Raw genomic sequence first — 23,270 nt, forward strand, 5'->3', positions numbered from 1 at the left:
CGCTGTCCTATTAATTTAAAATTTAGTAACATTGATTTTGATAATTAATTCTGAATTGATGGACGAAACTGACATGCCTGTCCACATTAATTAACTCTCTTGGCACTTTTCTAAACCCCCATCTCTCTCAATTTTATTCACTAACTATAACACTAAATGCCTTAATAAAAGCTATGTATAATTAAATTGATATTAATCGTAATAATTTGGATTGTTTACACTAGGTAAGGAGATACATATTTATTATATATAATTAATATTTATAATAAATTATATATAAATAAATGTTATGTTTAAAAATATAAATTAAAATTAATATATATAAATTATATACTATATTTATAATAAATAATATGTATTGTAAAAAAATATTTTATTTATTGCTGATTTATTTTAAAATATTAACATCTAATTCACATAAATTATGATAAATAAAAATTAAATTAAATAAAAAGTTAAAAAAAATATTACAAGTTCTCTTGTTAAAAAAAAGTCTTAAAAATATTCTTGTATAAAATAAAAGTTTATATTTAATATATAGAGATTGATTAAATAGTATTGTTTGTCATGAAAATTATTTTATGTGTTTTTTTACTAATTACTTGGTACAAATAAAAACAAAAAGATAAATTACATATTTAAATTGCAAGTTATAAGTTAAAGACATAAAACAATAAAATATTTATCTTTTATCAAGTGTTCGAATTACCTAATAAGGATGAAACATTTATTTGTGTCATGGTTAAACGTTTTATGAAACTCACACCACTTTGACTTCTCTGATCCCATTTGTCAATTAGTTGTGGTGGGAAAAGTAAATAGGTTAGCATTATTTACATCCATGAGAATATGTCGTCTAGGACCATTTAAAGGACGCCTCTTTGTCATCCTTACCCAAATTACCCTTTATTTTTGTCCAATTAGATTGAGGGCATAGGTGATCTCACCCTTCTTTGGTTTACAGGACCAACTCCTTTCCTTTTTTTGATCTCTTACTAATTTGACTTTCCTCCAACTTTATGTAACTTAACACATACGCTCTTACCTCGATCATCCTTTGGTAGTTCATTCTCTTTAAGGATTTGTTGAATACTTCAAATTGCACTCTTATAGAAAAGCTAAAACCATCATCTTTTCATCCAAAGATGCAACCCTTATGGAGACTTCGTTGAATCTCTGGAGGAAATCTTTGAAAGATTTCCCCTATTGTTGTTTTATATAAAATAGTTATGGTGTGATCAGGGGTTTTTGTTTGTTAGTAGCAAATTGAGCTACAAATAGATGACTAAACATATTAAAATTGGTGACATTAATTGATCTGCTAGACCATTGAATTAATTCAAAGTTGTTTTCTTCATGGCTTCCATGAACAACTTCCATCGTGCCCCCACATTTCCACCACAAATCAATATTTGGGCACGAAAAATTGTCAAATGTTGACTAAGATCCTAGGTTTCATCAAACGAATCAATTGGAGGCACCCCATGGTCTCATGGCATGGGTACTACCTCGATTTCTTTTGAAAAGGACCTAAAGTCCTTCGACACCTCGACCGTCAAATCTTCCTTTGTTGGCCTAAGGTTGACTTATATTGTCTTTTGCATCTCATCCACACTTCCCTAAATTTCTTCATTCTCCCTCTTGATAACATCCTCTTTTTCCGTAGCTTGGGCATCCTCTTCTTTCGAACCATTGGTAAAGGTCGTCAACTCCTTTATTGTTGGATGTTGAGCCTCATGATTCGACGTCATTCCTCTTGCTATCTCCACCAAAACCTCCTTACACCTTCTTCAATTGATAGTCCTTGGGGTGTAGGAGAAGTTTCATTGTAGCCCCATGGTGGATGCTCAAATGTTTTAGTTTGAAAAGCATTTGGGGTTAGTCTAGCCGTTCAACCAAAGTCAGAGCAATCGAAAATGTAATTTGTTCATCTTCGCTCTAGGGCTGCAAATTTTATACTTGACTATTATGGGTTTATAAGTCTTAAGAATCTCAATATTTGATAAGTTTAGTTACTTATCATTACGTGATCTTGACCAATAAAGATAAGATTTTAAGAAGATATAGGTTTCAAGTCAGATTTGTGTCATGTCAACATTCCTTTGGGGTCAGGTTACTCGATCTATTAGAGGTATGATTGGTGGGGTACTTAGTTAAAATCTCTCGATTAAACCCTATTGACTTGATCCTCTTAGTCAAATCCTCTCGACAAATGTTCAAGGTATTCACCTAGAACCTTTGGCCAAAACCTTTCGACAAAAAGTTAGGAGGATACACTTGTCCACCAACCTCAAACATGAAAAGTGTGGAGGTTAAATTAAAACACGCTTTCGACAAATGTTTAGGATACTCGACCATAAATTTTTCGGTTAATCCCTTTCAACAAAAAGATGAGAGGATACACTATATATATTATGTATTTCTTTTCTTTCTCATGCTTCTACTTTCCATAGCTTAAAAAAGTAAAGAAAAAGAAAGCAAATCCTTAAAATCAATAAAACTTTATTTTCAAATTTTTAAATATATTTTTATTAAGCTTGCAGACCAACCAATTTATCTACAAATTTCACGAGATAGACATAAATCAAATTATTTGAATCGTTTATTTTATAGATCAAACTTATTTGACTTTTTTAAATAACAAACTTCATGAAATAAGTCTTAAATAAGTTGAATAGGTTCGTATATCCACTTTCAAAAAAAATTAAAAGGGGGCGGGTTTAAGTTCTAGGATAATTTAATATTTTAGAAATTTAATTATTATTTTTTTTAAAAAGAGGTGTCCTATATATATATATATATATTTAAAAAAGTGTGTATATCATGAGGCAAAATTAAGGATCATGATATATATACTTCCGTTTTTTTTTATAAGTACACCCCCTTCTTTTTTAAAAAAATAATTAAAATTTTAAAATATTCTTAATTTTTTTTATTTTTTTTTTATTTTACACTCCTAACATTTAATTTAACACTTTTTTTACATATCTTTTTCCCTTATTTTTACATGCACCCCCTTAATTTTTCTTCACCCCACCTATTTTAGTAGGTAATTTTAATTATTAGTTTTATATTATTTTTTTCCTTTCCTCTTTCAGTTTTTCTCATTGATTTCACTATTCGCATAGTAATATAGAATAGTGAAAATGTCTTTTTCATAACACTAAACTTAATGTTAAAGTTTTTGGAGGGGTGAAAGGAAAGGAAGTGTTGAAAGAAAACATGTGTGTCTAGTTTAATATAAAGTGTCGAGGAAGCTACACGTACCTACAATATTGTTGCCTACCGATTCTATGATTTGGGTGTATGTGAAAAAGTGAAAAAGTGAGAAAATAAGAGAATAATATAAAAATAAAAAAAAAACTAAAACTACTTACTAAAATAGGTGAGGAATTAGAAAAAAACAAGATGGTGCATGTGAAAATCAGAAAAGATAAGGAAGGAGGTGTGAAAAGAAAAAAAAATAGTAAATTTAAAGTTAAAAATGTAAAATTAAAAATTTAAAGAATAAAAAAATTATAAATATTTAAAAAATAAAATAAAATAAAAGAGGTGTACTTATTAAAAGAAAAAAAGAGGTGTATATATCATTAGCCCAAAATTAAATTCTCCCGAAAGCGAAGAAAGGAAGATCCAACCCAATTAAACATTTGACAATCGATTCACCAACGACATAAAGCCCAATTGATAAATATTATTATAGGACAAAAAAAAAATTCTAAACGAAGTCGTATAATCAGTGAGTGATTGATAGTTACATTAGGTTGTGTTGTGGGGGGGTAAGAACTAAGAACAGAGAAACGAAAAAGAAGAATCAGGAGAAGGAAATCATCATTAATCATGGCAGGGAGATTGACGAACGCAGCATCGAGGATCTTGGGCGGAAACGGCGTCGTTTGCCGATCTGTAGCCTCCTCTCTTCGCCTTCGCTCCGGCATGGGCCTCCCCGTCGGCAAACATTATGTTCCCGACAAACCTGTAAATTTCTCTAAACTTATCACATTCGATTTTGATTTTCTATAAAACCCTAATATTTAATATCTCTTTGAATTTGGGGTTTCAGCTTCCCATGAATGACGAACTTGTGTGGGACAACGGCACTCCATTTCCCGAACCGTGCATAGATCGTATTGCTGACACCGTCGGAAAGGTGACTTTTTTTTTTCTCTTCTTTTGTATGGAAGTTTTACGACATAACATTAGTGCATGAAATCAATTGTTTTCTTACCTTTTGATTTTGAAACCAGTATGAAGCATTGGCCTGGCTGTGTGGGGGCTTGAGTTTTTTTGCGTCTCTGGGTTTATTGGCTGTGTGGAATGACAAAGCCTCCAAGATACCGTTTGTAAGTCTTTTACTTGAACTTCTGCACAATTCCTGTGAACTCCTGCTTAGTGTAGGCTTTGATCTGGTTCTATTTTGCTATTTGTAGTGCCTTTAGGATGATTGTTCATTTCAATTCTATGACAGTTGTTGTTCATCATATATTTTATGGGAAGTTGATCGTGATCGACATTGATGAGTGTTAATGTTGGAACCGTTTTGAATTTGGTTGGATTGGATGCTATTCTTCTCATTTCCTGCTTAGGGATGTATGTTGCAGCAATTACAATGCTGTAACATTTTCCTTTTGTCCTATGGTTTAGTTCTCTTATTTCCTAGTTGTTAATTTTCATTTGTAATCAGCTTTATTTTCTATTTCATAGTTTATTGCTGTTTATAGGCTGCTAAAGTGGCAATAGGTAGTGGAGAGGTTTGTTAGAATCACTTTTCACCTGATGTTGCTATAACTGCCTGATAACTATTTTGCTTGGCCAAGTGGGCTCAATGGGCCATTAGCATACAAAATAATATACTTCTCTCTCTGTTATCCTTTCCTTCGATTGGCTACGCAAACTAATCCTGATTTTGGTTTCTCTACTTCCGGTTGTGGAGTTTCTTGGAACTTTTTCCCTGATTCCAATTTCCATCACAATGTACTTTGAGTTGTGTGTTCCTTTACTTTAGATCCTTTTTGCTTACTGCTAATACTTATATGTCTCAGACAGCAGTGCAGGCTATAGTTGGATGCCTTCTGTACTGAATTTTGTGGACATAAGACAAATAATTTATACTATATATATCTAAATGCTCAAAAATAAATAAAGAATTATCTAAAATTAAAGACGTTCGTAATTAATAATAAAAAGTCATACCCTAAATGGACGATCACCATAAAAGTTGAAGATGATGGAGTTAATTAAAATAAAAGTTGAAGATGATGGAGTTAATTAAAATAAAAGTTGAAGATGATGAAGTTAGTTAAAAAAAAGAAAACAAGAACAGAAAGGGCATGTGAATGTGAATAACACCTCACAAAAACGATAATTGAACAGAGAGGTATTGTGAGTGCAGAGAACGCAAAACAACTATAGAAACAAAAATTGATCAGACTTCTGGTTGAACAGTGGTTGACATGGGGATGTTGGAACAGAGAGGGTGTAAAGAGATATCTGTGGGTGAGCAGCAGCTGGAAAGCTTAGGAAGTGTTGGAAAATTTGAGCTTGGCCAGAGACAGTCAGCAAGCAGCGGGACACGAGATTGTTACAAAGGGTGGAAAACTAAAAATGGGGGCAAAGATGGATTTTCCATTTCAATATAGTAGCTGTGATTCAGTGGGACTTAAAAACACAACATGATGGGAACCCTGACTGGCCTTAGGCTGCAATGCTCCAGCAGTATAGTGCCACTATAGAACACAAATGCATGATTGACTACTCTGCTACCACCTATCTGATCCTTATCTATTTGGTTTGGATCTATCAAGCATATTTATTTAACTGGGGTGTTTAAGGATATCTTCCTCTATATTTCTGAGATTGAGCATTATAGTATTTTGTATTAATACATCAAAGCTAGTACTGGTCTAATGCTGAAGCACTCTGGCAGTGAAATGAATTAGAGGGTTGTAGAAGAGTGGTCTGTTTGCCATACTACAAACAGATCTACAGTTGTTGATGTATCTTTTAGACATAATGGTCTCATGATCAAATTTCCAAGTTTGTGTCTCATGAATGTAATAACATTTAATTTAAGGGTATAACACTCCTCATCACCCTGTGCTTTGCATGATGAAGTTCCAATGCGGAACATACAAAAGTAGAAGGGGCCAGCAAAGCACATTGAAGTTGTGAAGCAGAAAACCAAAACCAAAAGGGTTGAGAAAGTATTTTTACAAAGTGATGACATCTTGTCCAAATCTTGGGCAATCTATTATGTATTGAGAATTGAGATAAGCATTTGTATCTTTAGTTATTCTGGAAGTCATCTTATCCACATGGGCCACTCCAACACACACTTATATCATACCCACACCTCAACTGCACCTAGCTTTTGTAATGTGGAGAGTAGGGTAGTTTGTGCTGCTATAAAAGGGCAACCTGGTGCTACATAGCTTGTGCTATGTTGGGGTCTAGAGAAGGATCAGATTCATTATGGGGTCTATCATAGGCAGCCTTACCTTGCTGCTATAATGAACCAAAATCTTTGTCACTTCCCCTTCTAAATAACAATGCAATCCCCAAGGGACCTACAAATGCAAGAAACAAATGCAGTAGTTGGAAGCTGTAGGAAGCCAAAAGCTGGGGTAATCACAGCCAAGGTTGTCAAACTCGAGGGTTTGTAAATGTAAACTCATGGAGCTTCTATAGGCTCGATTCTTAGGTTCGACTCATAAAGTTGTAAGAGTTTACTTATTATAAAAAATAATATTAAAAAACATTAATGACATATATGCATGACATAGTACTTTTAACACAACAATAGTTCAATATTTCAATTCCACTGTAGCAAACTATAGTAATAAATTGTTATAGTACATTATTACTAAATAAGATTACATGACATAAATGATCAAATTATACATAAATTAATAAAAATATAAGTTCCTAAAGGGGATAGCATTTCAAAAAGGAGTTAAGTTCTTAAAATCATTTGAGTCAGAGTAAACACTAACATTATGAGGTCAAGGGGGTTTATTCAAAAAAGAGTTTAACAAAGTTAACTCATTTTCTCTATCTAGAATTTTGAACTTGTAAGTTTACTATTTAGCTCGAGAGTTTGACAATCTTGATCACAACACCTAGTCCTCCCAACACTTGAGTTGCAGCTTTAAGGTCCTGACATTAATTTGTCAGTTATAAAACTGAACTCCAGACTTCCTTCCAGTTGAGCTCATTGCAATCAGTATCAGCTACAAGATAAGTTTTAATTTTTAATTTTTATTTTATTTTTCTCTGGGTTTAATTTCAGTTGCTCTATGGTATTAATGAAGGACAAAATTTTTTTTCTTTGGATTTGGGTTGGAATATGGCCAGATTTGATGCCTCAACTGAGATTGGTTGTATCTCATGATTGCACTGAGTTCATATTCAGGCATGCAAACCTACCATGTTTGCAGATCGAATTGAGATTCAAGCCTGCAGAACATGCAGAATCACATGTTTGTATTTTGACAATCATCGTGACATTGTATATCATAATTTGAACCTACCATCAGACTGAAGATGTTATTAGATGTTTTAAAATTAAAGAAAACCTTCATTAACCTGTGTGCTTTCAGATGATAGAATAGGATGTTTTGAAATTGAAGAAGCCCTTTATCGTTACTTATGTGCTTTCAGATGATAGGATATTGTTCCCCATTTTCCATCCTCACTTTTAAATAGTATTACTTCCAGAACCATATATTAGGAGTACAACTATCACAATTCATATGCAACTAAGATGTAGCAAAAGTAGCGAGTTCAAAAAACTTGATATCTAGTTGCTAATGGAAATCAAATTTCCTCTGTAGGTTTACAATTAGCTAGCATTCTCCTTATATCCAAGACTTTTGTCATGTATGATTATGTTGAAACAGTCTGGATGGATTTGTGCCTAGTTCATCGTGGCTATTCTTAATTTTACCTAAAGCTATATATGAATTTGTTTTTGTTCGGTTAAAAGAAAAGTACAGTTCGTTTGCTAGAGTTGTGCACGGTCTATGGATCATGGAGGTTACTGTCCTGCATTTGTCCTAATTCTTATAGTCCACTTATCCCGATTGATTGCACTCTTGCTTGTACTAGTGGCTACATTTACTTTGATGTTTTCCTCTTTAAAGCTTCATTTATAATGCTATTTTGTGCAACTTTTTAGTACTTGTGTTGATTGATTGCTATGTTATTTTCTTTGTATCAGGCACCCAAAGTATATCCATATGACAATCTGCGAGTGGAGCTTGGTGGTGAACCATAGGGAGATCCAAGGCAATGTCGGATGAGAAGTTCTTGTTTGATGTAATTGTTCTTTTACGTTTATTTGTACTCTTGTGTAGTTCAAAATAAGGAATCATGGAGGCTTGCTGAAACCAAATAGAGGAATGGAAGAGCCGAATCTGGCTGTTCTTTTGATCATAATCATGCTTATGATGGCTATTGTGAGGAGTGGGTCATTATTATTCTTAATTTCTGTACTCTTAATGGAATTAGGGTGATTGATTCAAGTATAATATTGCATTTTCAGAAATCATATTATGGGAATTTCGTAATTTCATAAAATAATTTAAGACTTATTTAATTAAAAAATTGAAAGATAATGAATAACATCCATTTATGGAATAAGAAGGGACAGAGGCTACAGTGAACGTAGTCTATGCTGCTCCATTTGAAATAACCATTCGATTATTTTCTTCCACCATCATCCATTTACTTGATTCGTTTTCTTTCACTCTTTTGTTGCCTCCTCCTCTATTCTTTGTCAACACATACATATATGTTCTCCATCTCCCAAATACACCGTGGTCATCCGTCACTACCCTTTGGAAACTGAACTGTAGTAGTTGACGGCGGTGAGAGAACAAGCATATTTGGAAGGCAAGAAAGGAAATCTCTGGCCATGTGTCCTGTACGACATCGTAGCACACCCTTAACCGCCCCAAGTCTACAAGAAGAAAGCCCATCCAGTTATATTTGAAACACTGTTGACCCTTACTATTCCCATTCCCCTTTCAAACGACAAATTTGTGTTTTGATTATGTCCCACAGTGGTCGTGGTTTGTGTTTGATGATTTTTTTTCAATACTTGGTGTGAAAGGAACTTTTGCTTCTCATTTTTTTCCCCCGGCGAATTGCAATTCAGTAGATGTGTTAATTTTCTATATCTTGAAATAAACATAATCTAAGCACACTAAAAGTTTGTTTGGGTAAACTTATCCAAAAGTATTTATAGGAGAGCAAAATGAAAGAAAAAATAAAATAATATTTTTTACAAGTTAAAATTAATTTTATGTATAAACTATTTTGTAAAAGTTCTATTTTGCTAACTTTTTCAAAGTTCTTTTTTTAATTTGTTTATAAATTTATTTTAGTTTATCAAGAAGTTTATTTATATTTTTTTTTCTTCTAAAACGCTTTTGAAAAAGTTTATTCAAACATGCTCAAAAGAGTTAAACATCCCCTCCATCTCCGAAACATTTTTATTGTGATTTCTAAAACCCAAACCATCTTTGATGGAACCTTACTGTAGGAAAATTCAAACGTTCAGGGCCAACTGATTGGGTTTATCATTTAAGCACTCTGTGTTGGGCTGGATGGGTTGGGCTTTTCTTATGACATCGGGCTCCTTGCGATTTTGGGGATAGGACTATAGCAATTTAAGGAATTGGTTTAAGATCTTTTGATGGCATTTTAGCTTGGGGTGCAGATAAGGCTCCTATGAACCACACATGGACCACCCCTCCAAGTTTTGTGCTCGCCACCTTGGAGGCGGATTATTATGTTTTCAGTTACTTTGTTTGTTGTTTTTTGCTTTCCATTAATGTACCCAAATAAACAAGTGTCTATTTGGTAATCTTCCATAAACATCTTTCCATACCTTGACAATTGACATACATTTTAACGTATAATGAGAACTTTTTTCAATCACTTGTAATAATTTAAAATTAATTTTATCAAAATTTAAAACAAAAAATAAACACGGAAGGGTTTACAACTATTTTATCCTAAGATCATGACAAGTTTGAACATAATTTCAAAAGATCTCATAACGCTGCTAAGATTGACCTCGTCACGTCAGATTTTGAGCTCAGTGTAATTAGGCAATGAACAATTGAAAAAAAGTGAGAATTGGACTTCTTAACGCGGATATGATGGATATGGGTCTCATTATGGGAAATGGTTTGCTGGTTTCATCAATAAATTAAGCTACATGCATATTATTGATTATAGATAATATAAATACAAGCTACATGATTGCGTCTATTTGATTACAATCAAACAACTGGCAAAACATTAATAATTACTATACATCTAGGATTTTTTTTTCCACTGAACGAGTACAAATAAAAAAATTAATATTCTTGACAACACATGCAAATTTTACTTTTGATGAAATTTTGAGAATATATATGTTGTATACGCGTGTCATACAGTTTGTTGTCTGTTGTCTATATAGAAATTCACAAATCTCAATTAGTTTGAAAGAATCTAATTTACAAATGCTTAATGAAATGTCAAATCCCCAGATGGGTGCATCAACAATTGGCTGAGAGTGATTCGTAATATCTCTTAGCTGCTAAAATATATTTCTCATCACAACTATCTTACTTCGTGGGGAAGAGTTTCTACATTCCACACGAGCCTTAATTTACTTTTTTCAATGAGAGCTCTTTTAAAAAATCTTTTTAACAAAGTAACATTTATTGCATGTTCGACTGTAATTGTTTTTTTTTTTTTTTTTTTTTTTTTTTTTTTTTTTTTGTATAAATATTTGAACAGTTTTTCAGGTTATAGAAAAAGCCTCGTATTTTTTTTTTTCCAACGAGCATAAAAGCTTAGCCATGCAAATCCTTAAGTAATTTTTTTTAAAAGAAAAACTCGTTAAAACACACTAAAGTACGATGCCAAACTAGATTTTCTTTTATGGTTCTTGATCAACCACTTGCGCTTAATTCAGATTAGCTCCGATTCTAAATCTAATTAATATTCATGTCTTATATGCTATTGCTTGCACGTACTGGTTGAGACCTGATTTTAAAAAGAAGTTCCGTAGAACAAAAAAAGGAGAGAAGAGTTAAATGTGATCTTATTTAAATCTTTTGAAAATCATGGCCAGGTTTGAAGTTTGAAATTGACTTGAATCTATAATAATAATGTCTTTGCATGATTCACATTTTATTTATAAAAAAATGAGGTTTGAAATCACAAGTGATTCTTACTTATATGAGCAATTTTGTTTTTTAAGACTAGCATATGGAACAATTAATTGTTGTAGTATTGGCACTTTCAGTTAGGGACATTTTTCAAGAGCTAGAGAATATATGGACATTTTTTAAGAGTAAATAATGTTAAAAATCATACGATAACGATTTATTTATTGAGTGTGTAAATCTTTTTACACCAATAGGTATAAATTAAACCTATTCTTTTAATAAGGTTATATAGTTGTTCATTCTTCTTTACTTATCTCAGTTAACGGTTTTCTCTAGCTGCTTTGCCTTTTCTGGCATAGCTACATAGATATTAATATTGATTAATGCTAAAGTGCTATCACAGGTGCATAACTGGTTCGGAATGTTGATAATGAAAGAGCATAAAAATCATGATTATAATCAGCCCCAAAAGTCTACAACTCTACATTATGATCTAATATTCAATATTTACGACTAAATATTAAATTTAATATATTTGTATCACAGGTGCTGCTATTTTCAATGACATCGGCCTCTTAGATCCACATTTTCAGCAGGAAGCAATTAATTAAATATGATGATGACTCACAACATGAAAATTGTGATTTTACTTGTTTTGATTAATCCCGCCCCCTCCTTCGTCTTGGATGAAGCTGGAACCATTCTAATTAAACATGTCCTCGACAATGAAAGAAAAACAGATAACACGTAATTATCATATTTTATGTCTTTTTCTTTATCAAAATTTTATACAAAAAATTAAAAAAAGGTTTTAATTATTAGAATGATATTTATAAATTATTTTTTAAATGTGCATTTTTTTTACACTTTTTTTTATCATTTATTTTAACTGCTGGTACAACTTAATTTAATAACAATGATATTCAAAAATGGTGGTAAAGACTAACGACTTCGTATCAATCCAATAATCCGATAAATACAAATTAAATGGAATAAAAAAAAATCAGAATTATTTCGAATTCTCGTATAAGTTCCTATTAGAAAATTGCAAATATTTAATTAGTTCAGTTTAAATCTCGAATTTTAATTCTTAAGAACCGAACCAGAGCGATCAATTCAATTAAATAAATCTGACACTCTAGAATCAAACCATTTAATGATATTGATTATTTTTTAAATTTATAATATTAAATGTTTTAAATAGGATACGTTATAATGTTGACAGATAGATTTGTAATGTTTTAAGCATAATGTTTATCGACTTGTAGCATAGTATATTTTACACGTTGTCTTATGTAATTTTTAATTTTAATTTTAATTATTTAATTTTAAGAATAAATTCAATCACCTTATCCTATCCAATTCGAATATCATTATAATGAAACGGTTTGGATTAGAGATTGGAACAACAAAACCATCTATTTTGATATATATATATATATATATCAGAATTTCAATGATGTTATCATAATTCAAACCGAAATTAATGCGTACATGAATAAACGTGACAAATTTAACTTTCTTTTTTTCACCAGATGCTTTACTAAAAATCCATTTTATACGTAAACCTACCATTTATCAATTTTCAATATTTAATTTCCCATACATGGGGTCAACATTTACCACTGAATCTAGTCCACGTCTTTCTTTGTTTTTGCTAAGAAAATGGTGAGGTGACTTTTATGAATTTACGCGTCTGTGCTAGGCAAGCTATTGTCGGATATATATATAATCTTCTGAATAGTTAGGATGAAAATGATGGTTCCTCTTTCTGTTAGATAACATAGTTATGGGATATCTAAACTTGTGGTGTTAATGACAAGAGCATCCATTGGAGAGTCATGGACGAAGTTATGTGTTGGAGAAAAGGTTGTCCTTGAATGGCCTACTAGCCTAATAATGCTTTACTTTACTGATCCTTATTTCATCATTTTCTTCGATATTGTTGATCCTGCCCACTGGTTTATGCTAATTGCCGATAATACGCCAAAGAGTGAGTGCACCTTTGCCAATTGCATTTTCTTGTCCGCAGTCTTTATAGAAATTACGAGTCAACCATGCATGTACTGTATTCGATTTCAAGTAGTGCGTTTAAATTATTGTGTTGTTGGAAAATGACTTGCCGACTCCTCTACAATCAGAAAATCTAGGATGAATTAACATAGATATTTCAATAGTTAATAAGAAAACTAACTACTTATACTATGTGGGGAAAAGTGACACTTCTTATATTCCTAAAATAAAATACAATAGGATAAATGCATTTTTGTTTCATGAAGCTTATAATTTTAGTCTTTTAAATTTTAATTAAATAATCTTAATCTTTAAATATTATAATTATGTAATTTTAGTCTTTTAATTTTTAATTAAATAATTTTAATCTTTTAACCGCTCGAATAATGTCATTATACAAATGTTTTACTTATATAAGTTAAATATATTAGTAATTTTAATAATAATAAATATATCATTTAATACATGAATAAAAATTATAATACATATAACTTAAATAGGTCATTGTAATATTTGAAGAACTAAAATTATATAGTTATGATATTTGAGAAGTTAAAATTGTTTAATTAAAATTTAAGGAACTAAAATCAAACAACTGTGATATTTGAAAAATTAAAATGATTCAATTAAAACCTTAAATAATATTAAAATAATTAACACAATTAAGAAAATAAAATAAAGAAACAATAAAGCGAGTATTTAATTAGATTGGGGATTGAAATTTTGAAAAAGTAGACACGAGAGAAAAAAAATTAAATAATAAAAAAATATTGAGATAGAAAGAATAATTTAAAGATAGTTATTGGAGTAAAGTAATATAAAAAAATTATATGTTAAATAAGGATATTTGTTTACACACACATATATATATATATATATATATATATATATATATATATATATATATATATATATATATGAAAAATTATAAATATGTTAGAATATTAATAATTTACTTTTTCATACCAACTTAGATTATTTATTTGTTTGTTTCTTGGTGCATGTTATAACTATAATATGGTTTAACGTCCTTTCTATACGTGGACATGTATATTTTGTACCGAGATTTATTCGTTAGTATTGCATGTAAATCTCATACTTATAAGAAGGTTTTCTAATTTATATTTTCAACCTTCTCTTTTTTTCTTTTTATTCAAATTTTATCTCGTTAAGAATTAACGAGATTAGTCTAATAATTGAAGTGAAAAATATGTATAAGATTGTAAATTTAAATTTTATTAATTATTATTATTTTAATTTCTATCGATAAAAGAAAGTGTTATCTCATTCTTTAACCTAATAACATTAGGTTTATATTTGAAACATAAAACAGGATAATATTTCTTAAATACTTTTAAAAAATATATATTAATTAGATATTAAAAAAATACATGACTTTTATTTTTACTAAATTTTAATTTTTTTCCCTCCACATAGTTAGTAGTTTATAGTAGATTTTAGATAAAAACAAAAAAAAGAGAAGAAAGTAATTCAATAAAATTTGAATAATTATATTATTTAATTACACTCTAATATAGTATCACTAACAATTGTAGGTTACACTTGAAATTCTCACTTAACCTTGTACTAAATAAATCACTGATTAAAAAATAATTACTTAATAATAAGGACTAAAAATAATATTCCTAAATTTTAGAAGATGAAAAAAGTAAAAATTTGTATAAGGGCTAAAATCAAAACTTGACCATTTTATGGGTAAAAAAAAATTCATATTTAAACTTAATATAATCGTCAAAAATATAATTTAGTAAAAAAAAAGTGAAATAATGAATAGAAAAAATCATATGATAGTAAATAGTTTTATATTATTAAATTATATTACAATTTTATTGTTTAATATTACTTAAAAATATAAGATATTTTAAATAGATAAGTAAGATATATAAATAAATTATCATCCTATATATTGAATCAAATAGCTATAGTGAATAGGTTTTAGAGACCAGTTTTTTTTAATAAGAATATTTTTAGTTGTTTTACTTTAAAAAAAAGTGTTTTTAAAAATTTCTATTAACTTTAATTTATTCATCTAATTTTTTATTTTTTATTAATTAAATTTAAATATTTTTAAAAAATATCAATAGTTAAAAATAACCTTATATTACAATATAAATTATTTATAGAAATTTAAAATATAATTTATATGATAAAAGAATATTTACTAATTAAATTTTTTAATTCTAGTATAATTTATATATATATATATATATATATATATATATATATATATATATATATAAAAGATATTATTTATTCTAAAAATTATATGTATTAAATAAAAATTTATCCTGTACAATACACATTAAAATACTTGTTTAAATCAAAATATATAAACATGATGGAATAATGTGTGAAAATTCAAATTTCAAAAATTAAACTTAAATTAAGATTAAAATAACCTTAAAACTCAAATTATCCGGAATAGAAAAATAGTTATGTCTCAACAACATTAAAATAATATGATAATAAATATCTTAAATTCATATTATTTTTAAAATAATAATAAATCATTGATTAATATTTAGAATAAAATAATTATATATATATATATATATATATATATTATTTTAAAGCAAATGTATAGTAAATAAAAACAATACCAATAATAAATATAATCATTGTTAATGAAGAGGAGAATCTATTTATTTCAAGAATAAGTCTATCCAAACTTATTTTACTCAATAACTCATATTTTATATTAAATTTAATAATTCAACCATTAAATTAAAAATTCTTAATGTATATATTAAGTCTGTAAATTTTTAAAAATTATTTGATATTCTGTTTCATTAATTCAAATTAACATATAAAATATTTAATGAACATCCATTAAATTGAATTAATGAAACAAAGAATCAAATAATTTTTAAATATTTTAAAAAATTTGTAGACTTAATACATGTATTAAGAATTTTTAATTTAATAATTTGATCATTAAAATTTGATATAAAATATGAGTTATTGAGTGAAATAAATTTAGTTAAACTTTCTTTTAGAATAAGTGAATGTCTCTTCATTAAAAAAAATTAAAATTTGCATTCTTAAAAAATTGATGAATTAAAAACTTATTTAACCCTTTAAAAAAACAAACTCATTTGGTCAAACTTTATCTGCGGCAAGGGCAAAATTTTATAACCATGGATCGTAAAATCTTCAATCAGTTCACATAATAAACCCTAGGATCAAATTTTCTAAATAGTTTTTTTTTTAATAAGAGTTTAATAGTTTGATAGATATTTGTGTAAAACTAATAAAAAGCAATTGTTGCTGGTATGAATTCTACGAAGTTATTACCCAAGTCTATAAACTTAAAATATATTTGTAATTGAATAATAATATAAAAGATTTTCTATAATGTATATTTATGGAGTATACAATTATTTTGGCCACTAAATTTGGAAGAGAATGTTATATTAGTTTTTAAAACTAAAAAAAAAATGTTAAATAAGTATTTAAAAATTTAAATTGACAATTATATTAATCTAAACTTAAAAAATATGATTAAATCGTAATATTAACATATATTTAGAAATTAAAATAACATTAAGTAATTAAGTTTAAAAATTTATTTATTTATTTTTAGTTTCAAAAATTAATGTACTAACATTCGCCACTTTCTAAAGAAATTATTAGGTAATACAAAATTATTTAATTTTTAATTAATTTTTACATGAATATAATTAAGTGTTATTAATTTTATTTTATAAATTAAAAAACTTAAATAATATATTGACTAGTAATATATACACTTTGTCTTTAACTATACTTAATAGTTTCTCAGCTATAAACATCAAAATTACCGTAATAAGAATTGATGATATATAGAGGAAAATCTAAAGATTTTGGTACAACAATTTTTTTAAGGCAATAGTAGAATAAGTTTGGACAAATCAAAGAAGAGATAAAGAAACATAGAATTTCTGATTAAAAATACCAAAACTCTTAATTTTTTTTAGCGTGTACCATACAATATTATTTACTCATTTCTGAAAACATAAACTAGTAAGGGATGGTACAATGACCTCTTTGTGAGTTTCTCTGAACTCCGGTATACATATATCAGTGATGATAATATATTATACGCATCAGGTTCCAAGGTTTCCATTTTCAAGGCTAAACGACAAATGTTTACCGCTTAATTCAGCTAGCCTTTCACATGATCATCACACGATCTTTGGACTTCACCATCAGCTGCATTATTAATCACATTTGTGATCAAAAGCTTAATGAAACCCTTGTTTTAAATAAAACTAAGGGAATTAATGTTTTACTTAAACATCGTGACATGTGTATATGTAGTCTTGTAGCCATTACTTGAGGAGACAACTTTGATAAGATAAACGTGAATTAGATGCATATTGTAGTTGCTTGGCATGATCGACGACACGAGTTGAGTTGTAAGAGACAAATACAGGGTAATAAGAACAATCTCGTGCCCTCGTAATTATTCATTCTGAATAATCGATGAAAAATGACAAAAAAAACCCGCAATATCTTATGCATATTGTTTGAAATTAATCAAACTATCTAACGTATGCGTGAAATGATTCAATGGTGTGACAACTAACCACACTGCAAAATCCATATATGCTTCAAAACTCGATATTATATAATATAATATTCCTTTTTACTTGATGACCCGCTGCCAGCTTGTTGAATTTCCATCCAATGGGCTCATTCACATCATCACATGGGCCTCCAAATAAACTCAATTATTTTAAACCTTAAAACACGAAAACAGTCTCCAATTCTACCCTATAAAACCCCACTCATTAGGCATTCATCTCCAAGCTCACTCACCAAACCAAAGCATAAGAGTAGGGTTCTAAGAGTGAGCAACTTCAAACACTATTGTGAAATGGCTTCCAAGGCTGCACTTCTCTTATCCCTTAACATTCTCTTCTTCACTGTGGTTAGCTCATCATACGTCCCATGCAGCCCACCCCCAAAAGTTCCAAAACACCCACCAGTCCCAAAGCCACCTTCCACAAAGTCTGGTACTTGTCCCAAAGACACCCTTAAGTTTGGTGTGTGTGCTAATCTGCTAGGTTTGGTAAACGTGAATCTTGGGAAGCCACCAAAAACCCCATGCTGCTCTCTCATTGAGGGTCTTGCTGATCTTGAAGCTGCAGTGTGCCTTTGCACCGCTCTCAAAGCTAATGTGTTGGGCATCAACCTCAATGTCCCCGTCAAGTTGAGCTTGTTACTCAACGTCTGTGGAAAGAAGACTCCTAAGGATTTCATCTGCGCTTAAATCTACACTTCATATAACTACTTTATCATGTCTTAAGCTTCTTCTATATTTCGCTATATTCGTTATTCATATCACTATTATGTTTACTTTGGTGTTCTGTCTGCCACTTGCCATTTAGCCAACGAATGAACATTTCGTTCGTACTTGGTTATTGTCATTATAATTGTTGTGATGGTTGAAATTTGAGAGGCTCCATGCTCTTTCTTCTCAGCCTCACTATAGTTCTTTGTATTCTAAGTGAAATTTCTACTAATTAATAAATATCTTCAGTTAAGCTAATATTCGTTATTTCCTTCATTAATATTTTTTTTCTTCTCTTTCTTAATTTCCATTTGAGCATATTGAAGCCGCTTATGAAATGATATACATGTATCGGCGTTACAACTTCAATAATGAAGAGACAAGAGACTGTTGAGAAAAATTATTCTTAAATTGCCTTTTTCCCTTTCTGAATTGAATCCATAGAAAGACTGAGGTGGAAGCTTTTCAATAATATTTCGCATAAAGAGAGAGCGAAAGAGTACAAAAGGAAAAGGACAAAGAAGAAGATTTTCACCTTCACCTATGAAATTATTCTAACATGTAAAAAACGATCCGATGAGAAATTATTACAGGGTATGCACACTGAAAGAAAAAAAGAGAAGTAATATGGAATATCTATCAAGAGAATGAAAATGAGACTAAAATAAAATAGTAGAGACAATATTTATATTATAAATTATTTTATCATTTCAAATTATAGTTATAATTTATAATTATAAATGTATATATTTATAAATGTCAAAAAAATAGTAGGGGTAGCTGTCCCTGCTCTCATGCAAATGTATTTGTTCCTATTTACGCGAATGTAACTGATTGTCTGTGTGCACAAACTCAATTATTATTTATTATTTATTTTATATTTTTAAATTTTGTTTCTCAAATTGTCATTTGTCACTGTCTGTTTGACCATTAGATCTTATTGAAAGTTGTTAACATAAATACTTCGAGACATATATATTTCTTAATTATAAGGATCAAATTTAATTCTTACCTTTGACATATGAAATTACAACACAGTACTACTTTGTCTTTAAAAAGAGACCAACCTAATAGAAAAAAAAATGTAAACAACAAAGAAAAAACTTGTCAAATTTGCTTGGAACCAGGGATGGACCTTCTTGGGGACAGGGGGAGCCATGGCTCCCCCAAATTTTTCTATAAAATATATATATATATATATATAATATTATATTATATTTGTATAATTATTTTATGAAATGACTAATAAATAATAATATTTTTTTAGATTTTATTATTATGTATATGTTTATTTTGAGTAAAAAAATGAAAAATTTTATTATTATTTTAATTAATAAAACATGTAATTTATATATAAAAAGATTAATTTGGCATCTCCAATTTTTTTATCCAAGTTCTGCCATTACTTTGAACATTATCAACGTTGGTGCAAAGAGATTGCGAGAAAGTGGCGAAGACAAAAGTGAGGGCGTGAGTGCGAAAAAAAAGTTATATGGGAAATTTTTAATAGACTTTCTACATCAGTTGTATGTTCAACCGAAGTAAAATGTATATTTTTAATTTGGATCAACTTAGAAACAATATAAAAAAGTATTTTGCATAGTTTACTTTGGAACCAATGTAAATTTTTTTTATAAAATTTAAAAAATATCACCAGATTCGTTTTACATTAGTTATTTAACATATTAATTTAAGATTTTTTGTCGATTCAAAAGGAATTTTTATATTAGTTCTAGACATATCATAGATGCAAATTAATAAATATTCCATCTATAGTCTATTATAAAAAAAGTACACAATTTTTGTTCTTAAATATAAACTAATTTTAACTATTTGTATTTCATTAATGACTTTTCCTAAAATATTTCTATTTTAGTACATGACTTTTTAGTTGTACTATTTTTTTTAATTTTAATTTTAATTTTTACATTTATAATAAGAATAATTTTAAAAAATTATAAAATTAATAAATTTTAATGCAGATAACTAATTTTTTTAATATGTGTGAAATCATTTTTTTATAATAAAAAAATAAAGGAAATGGTAAACTTTAACCTTCTTTATCATTTTAATAATAAATATAAAAAGTTAATTTTCTGAATCAGTTATGTGAACATAAAAAGTAGCCTTATTTTTTAATAATTGTAATGAATTCACCCATCAAGTCTTGTTTCGTGATGACTGCAATAGCTATGGAAAACACTCATCGATATAGATAATGGTAATCAAAAGATGGAAAAAGAAGCTCAACCAGCCTAACTCGTGATGCAGGGCAACACAACAGGCCTTAATCTCACTAATTGCCTTGCTGTTCAACTTGTATTCAATTGTGAATGAAATCTCCTTGTTCCTTTTCCTCGTCCCCTCCGTCGTTGGCGCTGCGCTACAAGTACCTTGGATGCTTCAAAGGAGGAGGAGAAGGCAGATGAAGAGGTTAGGACAAAGAGGAAGGAAGAGATTGTAAAATAATTGTAAAATTTAGTATCAAATAAACATCTACAAGTATCAAAGAGACTATACAAGGAGATATTAAATAATTAAATCCATTGTCATTTCACATTTCAAAATTATAAAATATTTAAATTTAAGATAAGTTAAATTCTTTATCAACACGAATTTTTCATATAATTTTATAAACATTCACTTAGAAATATATGATGACACATATGATATTCACTCAAATATTTTAATATTATATTGACTTAAATGTACTTTTATTTTATCAAGTATGATGGTTATGCAATTTTATTATCTTAAATTTTAATCAAACATTTTTTATTTTTTAAGTATCATAATTGTGCAATTTTAATTTTTAATTTTTAATCGAGCAATTTTAGTCTTAATATACCATAATTACGTAATTTTAGTGTCTAAAATATTGTAGTTATATATATAACATTTTTTAATCTATTTAAGTTATATATATTAATGCTTTTAATAATAACAAATATATCATTTAATACACGAATAAAAATTATATACCACTAAAATAAGTTAAAAATTGTATAATTATGATATTTGAGAAAATAAAACTTTAAAATGGTAATATTGAGGGACTAAAATAACTTATATATAATTTGAGAGTCAAAATCACACAATTGTACATAATTAAGGGATTAAAATATATTAAAATATTGTTCAATTAAAATTTTAGAGACTAAAAATTAATACTAGAGAAATAAAAAATAGAATTAACCCAATTATTTTATATATTGATTTTAACATTATCTTTTATTGACCAAACATATTTGGAATTTATAAGAGTAAAACACAATGTATGTTATTTGATGACAATTCATAAATTTTAATTAATTATTAAATTAATAGTGAGGTGATGCTTCTATATTTTATAATAATTAATCACCTAGTTTGCAAAAATAAGCACATGTATGTTAATTTTATTTCCATATCATATTCTATATTTTTCCTTGATAACTACATCTTTTTGGGTGATACTATCTATTCAAACCGTCTCACGAGTGACTAACGTCAAATTTAACCTAAGTATCAACCAATTTAATTCATTACAAATTAGGTATATGATTTTGAAAATTTTAAATTAAATAATATCAATTTTATCAATAATAATGTCAATTCATAATATTACGTTATCTTTGTTTCAATGTTATATTTGAATATGTTCATCAACCAAAACATTTTTAATCACAAAGGAAAACTCTCTTTTAATCTTTCTAATGACAATAATTAAACTAAATCAAATCATGTATTGTAAATTTTATTCGGTCTATAATTATTATTGCATGTAATATTCTAAATTTTATCAAATCAAATTATCTTATAATGATCCTATTTTGTGTGATATTGTGTTTTTTTTTCTTTCTATTATATAATTAAATTTAAATCATGTTCACATACATTAGTTAATATAAGTAGTAGTGATTTATGTTTCTTAATCAAGATGTTCTGAATTCAAATTCTGACTTTTAATATGAAATAGAATATGTTGGCGAAAAATATTTATCTTACATGTGTTCACGATCTTTTATGAAAATTAGTCATTATTTTTTAAGATGAATATTTCATATCAATGTTATGATTATATATATAAAAAAATCAACGTCATGTTCTCACACAAAAATTTTCAGTTTGTACACTATTTATAAAATGCATGAAATCAGATGAGTCACCCCAGCAGAAACACGAGTATTGTCACTAGTGGAAAATCAGCATATTACGTCACCCCTTTTACGTCAGAAATACGAAAATCTGACGTAAAAAAAAACGCGGTGACATTTTTGTAATTTTTGCGAACTTTTTTACGTCGGACCTGGTAGGGGCTGACGTAAAAAGTTAAATCTACGTCGGAGGTACGTTGTGTCCGACGTAGATTTGACATTTTACATCGGACCCTAGCAGGTCCGACGTAAAAAAGGACGCAAATTTGAATAAGAGAGCGCGAGACACACCGCGCGCATTCACTCTTCACTTTTCGTTTTTTTCTCTGTAAACCCTCTCCCTCTCCTTTGTTACTTAATCGTTTTTTTGTCTTTTGCAGAGGGATGAACTCTTTATTACTCATTCGCACATTGTTGCTGCTCCTCAGGTATGAATCAAGGTTTCGTTAGCACTTTTCTATTTCGCATTTCTACTCTGGCTATCTGTTTTATTCGATTTTTTGGTTGTTTTATTTGTATAGGTAGTGAGCGTTTTCTTTTGGGTAGTTCTACGAAGCAGAATGGCTTGTTCTGCAAGCAGGACGGTCTGTTCTGCAAGCAGAACGACCAGTTCTGCAAGAAGAACGGCCTGTTCTCCAAGCAGAAAGGGCCGTTCTG

At 28.7% G+C, this 23,270-nt stretch overlaps 2 protein-coding genes across 2 annotated transcripts; both read left to right on the top strand.

Annotated features, from left to right (window-relative positions):
• The first annotated feature begins 3,753 nt into the window (after nucleotides 1-3,753).
• LOC109809823 (NADH dehydrogenase ubiquinone 1 beta subcomplex subunit) lies at nucleotides 3,754-8,548 on the top strand. Its single transcript, XM_020373222.3, has 4 exons — nucleotides 3,754-3,978; nucleotides 4,064-4,150; nucleotides 4,248-4,343; nucleotides 8,219-8,548. Exons 1-4 carry the CDS (start codon nucleotides 3,841-3,843, stop codon nucleotides 8,273-8,275), a joined length of 378 nt encoding a protein of 125 aa, XP_020228811.1. The 5' UTR covers nucleotides 3,754-3,840; the 3' UTR covers nucleotides 8,276-8,548.
• Nucleotides 8,549-17,976: 9,428 nt separating this feature from the next.
• On the top strand, nucleotides 17,977-18,735 carry LOC109809724 (putative lipid-binding protein AIR1). The gene has a single exon (XM_020373110.3). The coding sequence runs from the start codon at nucleotides 18,061-18,063 to the stop codon at nucleotides 18,454-18,456; it is 396 nt and encodes a 131-aa protein (XP_020228699.1). The 5' UTR covers nucleotides 17,977-18,060; the 3' UTR covers nucleotides 18,457-18,735.
• The last annotated feature ends 4,535 nt before the right edge of the window (nucleotides 18,736-23,270 follow it).

The sequence above is a fragment of the Cajanus cajan genome, chromosome 5, assembly GCF_000230855.2.
Source record: "Cajanus cajan strain Asha chromosome 5, NIPB_CcT2T_4, whole genome shotgun sequence".
NCBI classification, from domain to species: Eukaryota; Viridiplantae; Streptophyta; class Magnoliopsida; order Fabales; family Fabaceae; genus Cajanus; species Cajanus cajan.